This window comes from Aspergillus campestris (genome assembly GCF_002847485.1).
Source record: "Aspergillus campestris IBT 28561 chromosome Unknown P168scaffold_10, whole genome shotgun sequence".
Classification (NCBI taxonomy): domain Eukaryota; kingdom Fungi; phylum Ascomycota; class Eurotiomycetes; order Eurotiales; family Aspergillaceae; genus Aspergillus; species Aspergillus campestris.
In genome coordinates, this window is record NW_020194345.1 from 753,023 (window position 1) to 765,970 (window position 12,948).

At 54.3% G+C, this 12,948-nt stretch overlaps 5 protein-coding genes across 5 annotated transcripts; 2 read left to right on the plus strand and 3 right to left on the minus strand.

Moving 5' to 3' along the window:
• Positions 1 to 150: 150 nt before the first annotated feature.
• On the minus strand, positions 151 to 2,054 carry P168DRAFT_257165 (glycylpeptide N-tetradecanoyltransferase swoF). The gene is made up of 3 exons (XM_024834541.1): positions 1,445 to 2,054; positions 572 to 1,355; positions 151 to 504 (listed from the first exon to the last, which is right to left on the minus strand). Exons 1-3 carry the CDS (start codon positions 1,966 to 1,968, stop codon positions 307 to 309), a joined length of 1,506 nt encoding a protein of 501 aa, XP_024690686.1. The 5' UTR covers positions 1,969 to 2,054; the 3' UTR covers positions 151 to 306.
• Positions 2,055 to 2,577: 523 nt separating this feature from the next.
• On the minus strand, positions 2,578 to 4,258 carry P168DRAFT_320651 (tetrahydrofolate synthase; the record flags this gene model as incomplete). The annotated part of the gene is made up of 3 exons (XM_024840381.1): positions 2,578 to 3,984; positions 4,041 to 4,178; positions 4,241 to 4,258. 3 exons carry the CDS (start codon positions 4,256 to 4,258, stop codon positions 2,578 to 2,580), a joined length of 1,563 nt encoding a protein of 520 aa, XP_024690687.1.
• A 251-nt stretch (positions 4,259 to 4,509) lies between these two features.
• P168DRAFT_292201 (putative phosphoinositide phosphatase (Sac1)) lies at positions 4,510 to 7,396 on the minus strand. Its single transcript, XM_024837543.1, has 3 exons — positions 6,883 to 7,396; positions 5,089 to 6,818; positions 4,510 to 5,026 (listed from the first exon to the last, which is right to left on the minus strand). The coding sequence occupies exons 1-3, from the start codon at positions 7,088 to 7,090 to the stop codon at positions 4,850 to 4,852; spliced, it is 2,115 nt and encodes a 704-aa protein (XP_024690688.1). The 5' UTR covers positions 7,091 to 7,396; the 3' UTR covers positions 4,510 to 4,849.
• Positions 7,397 to 7,923: 527 nt separating this feature from the next.
• P168DRAFT_298747 (Rab family GTPase) lies at positions 7,924 to 8,913 on the plus strand (the record flags this gene model as incomplete). The annotated part of the gene is made up of 5 exons (XM_024838294.1): positions 7,924 to 7,993; positions 8,111 to 8,130; positions 8,195 to 8,221; positions 8,304 to 8,495; positions 8,566 to 8,913. The coding sequence occupies 5 exons, from the start codon at positions 7,924 to 7,926 to the stop codon at positions 8,911 to 8,913; spliced, it is 657 nt and encodes a 218-aa protein (XP_024690689.1).
• Positions 8,914 to 11,272: 2,359 nt separating this feature from the next.
• On the plus strand, positions 11,273 to 12,699 carry P168DRAFT_240524 (type III PLP-dependent enzyme; the record flags this gene model as incomplete). Its single annotated transcript, XM_024833720.1, has 2 exons — positions 11,273 to 11,582; positions 11,642 to 12,699. The coding sequence occupies 2 exons, from the start codon at positions 11,273 to 11,275 to the stop codon at positions 12,697 to 12,699; spliced, it is 1,368 nt and encodes a 455-aa protein (XP_024690690.1).
• Between the last annotated feature and the right edge of the window lie 249 nt (positions 12,700 to 12,948).

Sequence of the window (12,948 nt, forward strand, 5' to 3'; positions counted from 1 at the left end):
CTTGGCGGGCCTTGGCAGCCTGGACAACTTAACGTCACGGGGCCCGCAACCGGAGCCTTGGCACTCAGGCACAGTACACTATACATCTGCATCTACAATCTACCAATGATTAAATCTGATTTACTCTCGATGGATATATGCAAGTCAAAGGCAATAATCAATCATAAATAGTGGGATATCATCTCATTTTCATCATGCTTGGTTGCGCTGTTGCTCAAAAGATTTTCAGCCAATATCAAGTACTAGTACTGGGAGTATACGAGAGTAGAATCGACCCTCGTATCTCGTATCATGCCCTTATTTTGTTTACAGCATCACAACACCAACACCGCCCATCTGCTTCTCGTCGGGGAGGTTCTTCTCGTTGACGCCGCCGGGGATAGGGGCCGTTCGGTAGTTGTACAGGTAGAAGTGCAGCTGGCCGTCGCCGGCGCCGAACTTGAGCGCTTCCAGGAACAGGGGGTTGTCGTGGAGGGTGAGCGCGTTGAAGACGTCGAAGCGGGCCTACATGAGGAATACCAGGTCAGTCACATGGGAAGTCACGAGGAAAATTCAAGATGGGGTATCCTACCTTCTTCGCCATGATCAGCGCATCGTTCATCAACATCTGGAGCCGGTCCTTGAGAGTCTTCATGTCCTCTTGGAATGCCGTCTCCGTGGCGTAGTAGTAGAGGTAGGCGGCGCACACGTCCTTGTGCTTGGGGTGCTGAATGACCGTCGACGCAAGGCTGTAAAACGAGAAGAAGTCCGTGATCTTGTGCGTCTCCGGGTCTTCCACCACGTACGACCACACGACCTGCTCCTGCTCGTCGTTGTCCCTGTGGACCAGCCAGTGCTTGACTTCGTCCTTTGTGAACGCCTGGTTCATGTCGAACCGGCGCAGGTACCGCTCCAGCAGATCCTGCACGGCGTCGACGTCCTTGAGCTCCATGGGCCGCAGACCCGGGCTCGACGTGTTGCTCGGGAGGTGGTTCTTGGTGATCTGGCGGGCCTTGGTGGAGCCGTGCGGCAGCGGGGAGAAGCCGACTTCGTAGAGCTTCAGCCAGTCCAGGGGACGGTGGTAGTAGCGGCAGGAGCTGACCGGGGTGGGCAGCACCACTCCGGCGGTGTAGATCGCCTGGTAGATGCCGTTCAGGTAGCAGCGGCGGGTGATCTCTTTGATGAGGACCGGCGTCAACCGCTTCGACCGCAGCTTCTTGTGGATGCAGAGGAAGTTGATCTCAGTCACCTTGATCTTCTGGCCGCGCACGCGGAGTTCGGTGGGGACGCCGCAGATGGAGGCGACCAGCTTCTTCGACTTGGTGGCGCGCACACCCACGTGCCATTCCTTTTTCCAGCCCGGCGACATCAGCGCCCTGTAAGATGTCAGTCACACACTCATACCCGACCAACCAATGCAATTCTGAAACCTCCGAGTTTCGTCCGTCGTCTCAATAATACATACCAGTGAAGAAAAGCCTTCGAATATCGGAACCGGAACATCGCATTATCATCCTCCACATAGTGATACGTCAAAAGATCCCACAACTCCTGCAACTCCACCTCATTAGTCAAATCCAGAGTCGCCCACTCAAACCCCTCAACCAGCGCATCCGGCTCCTTCGACACCTTCTCCGGATCAATCATCTTGATCGGACCCCCAGTAGCACTCGGCTCACTACCGGTCTCGTCAAACCGCGGCACCGGCTGCGTCTGCCAGAACTTGTAAGAGGCCATATCCTTCTGGTTCTTCCCGCCCACCGCCAGACCCGTCAGCAGGTCGGCGATGTCCATCTTGCGCAGGGCCTCGGCGGTCTTGTCCTTGCCCAGCCCCGCCATCTCGTTCTTCAAGGCGGGGTTGTTCTCCAGTAGCGACTCCGCCATTTTAGGGGTCAGCTTGTCGCCGATTGAGTAGGGTTTCGGGCTGGATCCGGACTCCGAGGTCTGGTTTGCGGGCGCTTTGCCCTTGGTGTCTTTGTTGTCGGCCATGATGGGGCGGTTGGGAGGGTGTGGTTTGCGCGATTGGGGGGGTGGTGTGGGGAGGAGGAGAGGGGGAGAATTGTTGGGAAAAGAGAGAGAGATTGCGTTCCTGGGATTAGCGTGCGGTGCGGGAAGTTTCACGCGGAGCCAGCCCCACGTCACGTCACCAGTTTGGTTCTGGACTTGGCGTACGTACATATTGTGCTGTTCATGATCATGAGTGAGGTCGTTACAGCAGGTCTTATTATGTGTTTAGCGCATGGGTAGCAATTTATTCAGGTTGTTGGGGTGGGATTCTTGGTGATCACGCCGCCACAGCGTCACTCTAGGATTACCTCGGCACGTTAGCTCCACTAACAAGAGAAACAAATACTGCAAGATACAGATATTATATCTACATCAAGGGGTGTCAATCTACGTTTCAAAGTATTAAGCCAATTCTATATGTAAAGACCTGCCACTAACAGGAAATGAGATTGTTGAAGCTCTATACTAACGCCAAACATGCACACCGAAACCAAAGACTGTAGTCCTCGCGGGTATCGCTCTGTTGTTGAATACTGGAACAGGAAGAAGTGACAAAAGAATACAAAGAAGAACAGTAGAAACTCATCAAAATCACGACTTTTCAGCCCCACTGGGCTTCGTCTCGATGACATCGAGGAACCCCCCGACCAGGTGCAAACTGCCCGTGACAAAGGTCGTGAGAGGAGCTTCGTCCTTGCCCACGAGACCCCTCTCCTTGAGGGCGAGAGCGCGGGCAAAATCGACGGCCTCTTCGATGGTGGCGTAGACGTGGACCTCGGCGTGGGGGTCGATGGATCGCCACGTCTCCGCGAGGCTGTTTTGAACCTGTAGCTTCTCAATGTCTGACGCATTCGTGTTCATGCTCACCAGGTCCGGGCGGTATCCCGAGTCCTTGTACGTAACGTTGGTGCAGAAGATGGCGTGCGTGAATGGCTGCTCGGAGCCCAAGGCTGCGGACAGGGTCTCGTGGAGGGCCCGGGCCAAGGCGTTGCTGTCGCGCGTTTGCTGGTTGAAGATCAAGAGACGCAGCTTCTTGTTGGCGGCGGTGGTGGAGGACGAGTTGGCGTGGATCTGCGACACGAACCACTGGCCTGCCAGTCTGATGCTCTCCAAGGTATGCCCTCCGTCGATGTACCAGGAGACATTCTCCTCGTGTCTCGTTTCGCACCGACCGCCCAGTCGAGCGGACTCCAGACCTTTCACGAACTCCGCCGGAAGGGGCTTGCTTAGGACGTCGCCCGGGATATCCGCGATGCCTACCGTCCTGAGAAACTCCGCAGCGGCAGCCGTCGCAACAGCAGCGTTGGTGTACTGGAAATCACCCGCCAGGCCGAGCTTCAAACTGCCCCCACTAGCAGACTCAGGCAGTCCCTCTTTCACAATCTCCAATTGCGCTCCCTTCTCCGCCGCACGATCATGGAGGACTTTCTCCGCACTAGCAGGCTGAGGAGCACTGAAGCATTTCACCCCCGGCTTGATAATACCACCCTTATGCCAGGCAATCTGCTCAATAGTATTGCCCAACATAGCAGTATGGTCAATCCCCAAGCTAGTAATCGCACCCACAACGGGCTTCCCAATCACATTCGTACAGTCATACTCGCCGCCAATCCCACACTCAATAACAGCAGCATCCACCCCCTCGCTCACATAAGTGTGGAGCGCCATCAGCGTCAAGTACCGGAAATACTGCGGTTTCGTCTGCGGGGCGGTCGGGGTTTCACCCGCCGCCTGCGCAGACGCCTCCAGCCGGTCCCAGACCTCGAAGAAGTACTTGGTGAACTTTTCTTCGGAGAGCGGCGCGCCGTCGATCTGGATGCGCTCGCGCGCGAAGCGCAGGTGCGGGGACGAGTACAGACCGATCTTGTTGAGCGTTCGGGGCGAATCTGACTGCGATGCGGTGTACTGGGATAGGATCGAAGCGATGAAGGCCGAGGTCGATCCCTTGCCTTTTGTGCCGGCGACGTGCACGGGGTTGATCTGGTTCAGGTCGGATTGCTAAGGGGATACCCATTAGCACTCGTGGAGCTATAGAAGGACAGCAAAGAACAAACCTTATACCCAATCCGCCTCAACCACTCCACCATCTCCGGAATCGACTGCAGATTCTTATCCTCTCGACTCACAGTCTTCTGGAGTTCCTGCACAATCGCAAAGTTGGTCTGCAGCGAATTGAGCGCCGTAATGGCAGCCTGTTTTGACCCCGCATCAGCAATGAACAACCGTCGGAGCCGACTTCACGGGTGGGACTGACTTCATAGTTGCGAGACATCCTCGCCGGGCGCGACGAAAAGGTACGCAGTTGATGGGACTGGCTGAGAAATGTAGATAGTAGGCGCAAACCCCGCATTAGGGTCTCTGGGTGTTCGTCGACTACTAGTTGACGAGATGCTCCAATGACACCGGTCGGAGTGGGCGGAAGGCCTGAGTCCATCCGGGGACTTACTTAATCCGGGGTGTGGTCACGTGTGTCTTGATCTACGTTATAGATATCTTATAGATATGCCACGATCATCTCCAGAATGCGGAGGTGGAAGGACAAGGATAGTTGAATTTATACACTCGAAGTAAAGCAGTGGCCACAACACCGGGTCCAGATCTAGCGGTGATCTAGAACGAAAGCGAAAACGAGACGAACAGGACAGGTCTAAGCAGAAGATTCGGGGACGCGACAATACAAGTACAACTTGCTCAAACATGCCTACAGTGATAGAAAAGTGCGGACGAAAGGTGATAGAAGGGGATGTAATAAAATGTAATAGGAAGAAAATAGAGTAATGGATAAAAGGATAAACGAATCAAGGAAAAGGTACGGAGAGAAAGAACGCAAAAGACGAAAAGACGAACGGATCGCGGGCTGCAATTACTCGATCCTAGTCTTCCCCTCCTCCAGAAAGCCCAACCGCGCGTTGCTGTAACCGCGCTGGTGCCGTTTGGCGGGGAGGAATTGGCCGACGATGGGATCCGTCCGGGCCTTGATGAGGGCGTCCTGGTAGCCCTCCGAGCCGGCGGCCGGCGTGTTGAGTTTGGGCCAGTTCACCTGGGTTGATCAGTCAGCATGGATAGCAAAACATATAAACAAATAAACAGATAAACACTTACATAGAGCATCCCATGGCCAAGGACGAAGCGTGCGCTCCAGGCGGACACGATCAGCCAGAAGATGACAAAGAGGCGCAAGGGCCAGACGGCGGAGTCCGGGAGTCGCTTGGTAAACAAGGACACCAGAATCATGAAGACGCCCGCCGCCAGGAGGTAGGGGACGGACTGGACGACCAACGGCCGGCGGTCGAGGAAGAGCTGCAGGCTGCCCAGGGCCGACTCCGGGGGCAGGTAGGTGCCCAGGAAGACGTCGAACCCGTCCTGGCGGGGCCCGTCCAGGAAGTTGTTCCGCACGTACCGCGTGATGGAGTTGTTCAGGTCCTGCAGCATCCCGGCGCGGGTCCGCTCCCCCGTCCGGGTGAAATCCGTCTTCAAGGCGCCAGTTCCGGAATAGGCCTTGGACACGACGTCGGCATTGTCGGCCCATACGTTGCGGAAGAGATTCTCAAAGTCTCTATCGTCGTTGGCCGCCTCCCCGGGCCGCAGAATGCCGGCGTCGGTGAACTGGCGGGTCAGGGCCCACCGGCCCAGCATACTCTGCACCACGTTGGTCCGATCCAGACAATCCATGCAGTTGGTCCGCACCACACTGCCCTGCAGCGAACGGATATCCAACTGCCCACCCGGGAGACCGGGATGTTCGACGCCCCGGAAGTAGCCGCCCTGGTTCAGGCCATCCAGCAAGCGATCCAACAGCAGCTCGGCGCGGTGCCATTTCAGACCCTTGGTTTCGTTGTGGAAGTCGAAGTAGATGTAGTGCAGTCGGTCGATCTGCTTCTGTTCCTGGCTGGGCTCCAGGGCCTGGATCTTCTCGGAGGATCCAGCGGTCTCGCCTCGGTCGGCGGGGGCCGAAAGGAGTATCCGAATCAGTTCTTCGTAGGCTTCCTTGACGCGCTGCTCGCGGCCCTTCTGGTTGACGAGGTTGACGAGGTAGTTATCGCCGTAGATCCGGACCTGCTGGTCGAAATGCTTGCGAGCGGCCTCGAGGGCGGTCTCCACGCGGCGGACCTGGAGCTTCGGGGTGTATTTAAGGTTGTTGACCTCGGCCCAATATACCGGAACGCTGCCTCGAGTCTGCACGAAGGAAAAGACCTGGAGATCGCGGCCCACCTCGGCAGCTTTCTCCTTCATCGGTTGCCCACCGGCAAAGCCCGACAGCCCACCGGTCGCATCGTTCAAGATGGCGATCTGCTCGGTCTCGTTATAGTTGGAAACATTCCCGTGGTCATCGATGCCGCGGGAGAAGTACCTCGTACCGCCCCGGTGCCTCGAGCGTCTCGTGATGAGGGCGAAGGTAAAGGACGTCGACTTCACGCGGGCGGGAGAGATGCGGAGCATTCCGTACATGACGGGCAAGATATAGGGGTCGACGGCGGGCTGTGGGGCGTAGCGAACGCCCGTCGCATCGTTGACTCCGAGGCTGAAATCGATCAGGTCAGACTGGATGAACCGATTCCAGAAGAAGCGATCGTCGGCTTGCGCCCACATGGGGCGGCTGGGGTCGCTCTGCGACTGGCGCTGAAAGGAGTTGGTGAGGTCGAGGGCGTAGGAGAAGTACATGGGCCCCTTCCGAAGGAGCTCCTTCAGGAGAGCCAGATAGGTATCCTCGTCATGGTCGTGTAGGGAACGCTCCCGCATGGGGAGGAACTCGGTGCCGGCCACCTTGTAGACCATATGGCCACGAATGCGCCCCATGGGCTGGGCCTTGGTGATTACGATGATATACTTGTCTGCGATCGTTAGCCCTCCAGGGTTGGGTTCCACGTGGCTTCTCGTCCACCAACACGACCTTACCCAGCTTCAGCTTGATGATTCCCAGAATGCCAGCAATACTCGAGATGCGTCTGGCACCGGACAGCGTGCCATTGTTCAGTCGCAAATCACCGGTCGGACGGTCGACGACCAGCGTGGGAGCATCCGGGGACGACGGGGAGGTGAAGGCATAGTGCGAGGATGAGGCATGGAGATTAATATCACGGAAGGGAAGGACGGAGGTGGTCATGGTTGACGATCACCACCGGGGGGAAGGGGTGGTCGTGATGGTAGTGCCTGGTGGGTAACGATGGATGGATGAATGGAAGGGGAGACGAGACGGGATGAGGCGAAAGTAAGGGAGGGATCGAAAACGGTCGGGAATGGTGAGTGAGATGGACGACAGCAGTCCAGTAATGAGCGTGGGAGAAGAGAAGAAGAGGCAGATCAACAACGCATATCAGCCTCAGGAGAACGAGAGACGAAGTCCGATAGTACGAGAGTACGAGAGTAGCCAACTAAGATCCAATGCAGGGAAGAAAACGACAGGATGACGACGATGGAGAGAATGACCATCCAGGCACAGGTGGTGTATGTGACTGTATGGTGTGTATTACATACTGTATATATCTATATAACAGGCATATTGAATGATGTAATATATGTTGATACAAATGTAACATGATAACCAAACAGGTACCGTACATCCTGACTAAGACCGCCACAGGCCCACCTCTTCGGTGGCTGATCATCGTCATTCTCTACCTAGGTACTCTTAGTACCTTACCTTACTTACCTGACTTACCTTACCAGTTACCGTAGTACTGTTACTATCTACTGACCTGACCTACTGACTACTGACTACTGACTACTCAACTTCCCGCTATCCATCCGTCTACTCTTCACTCCTCTCTTCATCTCGCCCTTCCATATCAATCTCTCCTCCCCCCCACCCCCTATCTATCTCATTTGGCTGTTCTTTTTTTTGCCTGGATCTTTCGCTCTCTCTCTCATTCATATCTCCCATCATCCACCCCCTTTTATTTCCCCGTTCACCGGTGGTTTCATCCCTCATCTGTCATTATGGCTTCCAGAGCCGCAGCAGGCGCCCGTCCCGGTGCGAGGTTCGCTCAGTTCAAGCTGGTCCTGCTCGGTGAGTTGTCCCCCACTATTCCTTCGGTTTATTTTATTTCATGTTATCTTTATATGTTTTTGTGGTCTTTACGTCGGGATCACGGGATGGCATGCTAATGCTTTCTGATTTCCATAGGAGAATCTGCGGTCGGAAAGGTTGATATATCCCCGTCTTGATATAACCCGGTTGGTCGCTGATTAGGTTTCCCCCTTCCTCCAGAGTTCGCTCGTGTTGAGATTCGTTAAAGTGAGTGTCAACCGATGTCCCTCGCGCCTGGTTGCATGCTAGGAGATCCCTTCCCGAAAATGAATCAAGCTCACCACCCCAGGATCAATTCGATGATTACCGAGAATCCACCATTGGCGCTGCCTTCCTTACACAGACCATCTCGTTGGACGAAAGCACGACAGTCAAATTTGAAATCTGGGACACCGCCGGTCAGGAACGTTACAAGTCGCTGGCTCCCATGTACTATCGGAATGCGAACTGCGCCGTCGTCGTCTACGACATCACACAAGCGGTATGCCTTCTCAACCCTTCGAATGGAGTAGGAGCTGTGGATAGGTCGCTAATGGAGCCATCTGGGACAGTCATCGTTGGACAAGGCCAAGTCGTGGGTGAAGGAACTCCAGCGTCAAGCGAACGAGAACATTGTCATCGCTCTGGCGGGCAACAAGTTGGATCTCGCTACGGAGCAGCCGGACAAGCGTGCGATCCCGACGGCCGATGCCGAGGCCTATGCCCGCGAGGCCGGCCTCCTCTTCTTTGAGACCTCCGCCAAGACCTCGTCGAATGTACGGGAGCTGTTCACCGCGATCGCAAAGAAACTGCCGCTCGACCAAGCGGGCCCGAGAAACCTGCGCACGAACCCGCGGCCCGGCGTGGACCTGCGGCCGGAGGCTCCCGGCACCCAGGGGGCGGGAGCTTGCCAATGTTAAGCTGTTCTGTCGGGTGGTGGGAAATTGTTGATGTCCGACTCCGCGTTCGTTTCCATGTTTTCTAGATGCGACGGGTGCAGGTCTCTGGCGGGGTGGAAGTGGACATACCGTGACTGCCGTGCGCAGGATACTCTCCCGACAGTATTCTCATTGACGGCGTTTGCTATGGACAATGGGATCCCTTCTGATGGACGGGGTCTGGTTTGATCCACCTTAATGTGGGGTCTTTACTGTGGAAGACGGAGTCTACGGACTGCCATCATCCTTGCCCAGTGGATCTGCACTCTAGATATTATGCAGCAGGACTGTGCCTGCGATCTGTTTCTTTTATCTCTGTGTGCCCCTCTATCTGCCTCTGTTTCTTCCGGCGTCTATTTCTGTTGGGCTGAATGCATGTCACTTTCTTTCCCTTTCTTTTTTTTTTTTTTTTTCTGTTTCCTTTTTCTTTTCCATTCGCTATCTGTCTTCTCGACGACTGTCGTACGCTATCATTATATAATATCGTGTCACGATTTCGACCTATTCTGGGACGCCCATTGTAGATGGCATGATATTAGAAATCTTGTAGGACAATCGCCTGATCTTCAAGCTGTCTATCAATATGGCAGGGTAGAACCCTAGCCCCGTCTGCCTGCGTCTCCCCCGCTTCTTGCCACCCTTCCCACCTAGTTTGGGCTCTCTTATCTTCGGCTGTAGATCCGGTTGATAGGGAGACCGTCTGACTTCTTGAACACACTCTGTCTTACTCCGTACTTGTTTCTATGCAAAGTAGAATCATCACCGATGGGATGTATTGCCGATGAGATCGTGGGAAAGATGTGAATATATAATTAAAATCATGATCATAGTACATATAATTCTGATCAACATTTATAAGGATCTTGCGAATTAAAGATAACATTAATATATTGAGTATATGAACGTTAATATATCGAGTAGTAGATGAGATGATCAAGAATGAAATAAGCTGTACTTCTATCCCTAAGAAATAAGGTGTCTGCTGTCTATCCGGATTCCGTCCACGGTACCATATGATATCTTCCATGATCCGTGCCGATGAATTCTGGTACGATCTTACAGGTATTATTTGATGTGTAGTTCTGGCTACCTGCTATCTCATATCCCACTTGAGATATGTTTTCCTTCCAGTTGATATACTGAGATAATTATTATGGGAAATCCCTCGTAGGATTGATAGTGACTGCCAATCATGAGGTAGAGAATCCGATGACCATTTATAGTAGGAAGATCTGCCTGAGTGCCTGGACTCGACGACGTCAGAGGCAGAAAGACACCGCCTGCGATCATCATCATCAGCTGAAACGTTTAATTGTATGAGTCAAAGACTGGATGGATGGACTGTTGATTGTTTAGAGATGAATTACGCGATGACTATACTTAACCTATTATGGTATTAGACTATCTATCATATTACATGGTCCTATTATACCTGTTATATGGTCTATTTATCAACATGATGACTCAGCACCTCTCATCCACCCGACTTCTTCCTCTCCCGCTTCTCCATCGCGGCCTTTTCTCCTCCATCCATCTTGGCCATTGTCCTTATATGTGAGTGATTTGATTCTTCTATTTGCCTAATTTTAGCCATTGATTCCTTGCACTTTCTCCCTTTCCTGCATTCGATTCCCTTTCTTCCCTCCATCGGTCATCCTTTCCCCCCTGTCATGGTTGCCTTGCCCGGGAGCCCTTTGCCCTAAGCTCGCTCTGTAGGCTTAAAATTCTGCACCCACCCTCTCTCACCACTTCCCATAAATACCTCACCATTTCCTGTTTGACTACCCCCCACCCTTCCCCCCTTTTTCCTTTCTTTTCTACCTAAAACCTGTCATCTCTGAATGTCTGATCACTAATTCTTCCGGTCAGATTCAGTGGATTTTGAGTTTGACTCTTTTGTTTTTCCCTGCCAGGTTTTGGCAGCCTTTTCCCTCTCCTCCATCCTCGAAACCCGGCCTTTGGACTCGACCAGTTCCAAAGGCTTCCCAATTCCATCACGGCTTTCATAGCCTCGCGTGTGCTTCTCCGTCAAATTGTCTCTCCCTGGAGACCTCGTGACATTCTTAATAACATCCCGCCTCCTGCTCCTGTCCAACCCCGCCTTTTCCGCCGGTGCGCCATTTGTTAGCGCGTTGACGCCCTCTCATCTTATTCCCTCACCTCTTGAGCTGCCGCATAGGACTTCTCTGCCGGTTCTTCCTCTTAAGGAGGAAGGGTCGAGGAGGCTTGGTCCAGTCAACCTCGGTTGCGAAACTTTTCGTCCTCCTTAACACGCAGTCGCGTTCAATCTATCTATCTCTCTCTTTTATAATATCCCGTTCCTGTGTGCTCAATCACACACATGGTTATGGCACCGACTGCGTGTGTCCCTGCTGAAGTATGCATGACAAAATTCTGTCATGAAAAAGATGACTATAATGCCCCCGCGCATTATGGTCCCATCGTCAGTCATGGAGGAGACGATCTGTCGCAATCCAGGTTGGCTGCCAAGGACCTCGTCCACGATGTCCTCCGTCGACGGGCCGGCGAGGTGAACGTCGACCACTGCGGTCCCGGTGAGGAGGATGCTTTCTACGTCGCCGACATGGGCGAGGTGTACCGTCAGCACCTCCGCTGGAAGATGAACCTCAGCCGCGTCCGACCTTTTTATGGTGAGATCTATTCATACATTATATATATTCCATGCGAAGAACACAGCTAATCAATGTAGCCGTCAAATGTAACCCCGACCCTGAAGTCCTCCGCCTCATGGCCCAGCTCGGCAACGGCTTCGACTGCGCCTCCAAGGCCGAGATCGACCTGGCCCTCGAGACCGGCATCGACCCCAGTCGCATCATCTACGCCCAGCCCTGCAAGACCAAGTCCTACCTGCGCCACGCCGCCAATGTCGGCGTCAAGCAGATGACCTTTGACAACGCCGACGAGCTGTACAAGATCAAGGCCTGCTTCCCCGACGCCGAGCTGTACCTGCGCATCCTCACGGATGACTCCACCAGCCTGTGCCGGCTGAGCATGAAATTCGGCGCCTCCATGGACATGGCCCGCCCCCTGCTCGAGCGGGCCCGCGAGCTCGACCTCAAGGTCGTGGGCGTCAGCTTCCACGTTGGGTCCGGCGCCGAGGACGCCGGGGCCTTCCTCAAGGCCGTCCAGGACGCCCGTCTGGTCTTCGACCAGGCCGCCGAGATCGGCCACGAGCTGCACACCCTCGACGTCGGCGGCGGGTTCATGCATGACAGCTTCGAGCGCTTCGCCACCGTCCTCGGCGAAGCCCTTGACATGTACTTCCCGCCGCATGTCCGCATCATCGCCGAGCCCGGACGCTACTACGTCGCCAACGCGTTCACGCTGGCCGCCAACGTGATCGCCCGCCGCGATGTGCGCGACCCGGACGACCCGGCCAACGACGCCTACATGCTCTACCTCAACGACGGCGTCTACGGCAACTTCTCCAACATCATCTTCGACCACCAGCACCCGGTGGCCCAGATTTTGACCTGCGCCGGCGATCCCCAAGCCGCGGCCCCCACTGCCACCCCGTCCGACGACGGCGTCGCCTACTCCATCTGGGGCCCCACCTGCGACGGCATCGACGTTATCGACCAGCGCATCTCGCTGCCGGGTCTCCTGGACGTCGGCGACTGGCTGTACTTTGAGGAGATGGGCGCCTACACCAAGTGCAGCGCCACGCGCTTCAACGGCTTCTCCGACAACCACGAGGTGATTTACATCTCGAGCGAGCCGGGCGCGTCTGCCCTTTTGGAGTATTAATTTTTTTTTTTTGTGACTCTTTGAGTCTGCTTGTGTCTTTGATTGTGGTTTATTTGATGTTGTGTCTTTTTGTTGAATCTCGGTAGAGTAGATGTTGGTTGTGTTGTAATTGATGTTGTGTTTTCGGGTTCTCTATTATAGATTTGGTTCCGCCTTTAAGCTATAAGCCCGGCTGTTAGCCTTGCTAAGTATATTGAAAGGTGATTAGACTTCTATATCCATTCTTCTTCATGCATCCGTATTGCGTAA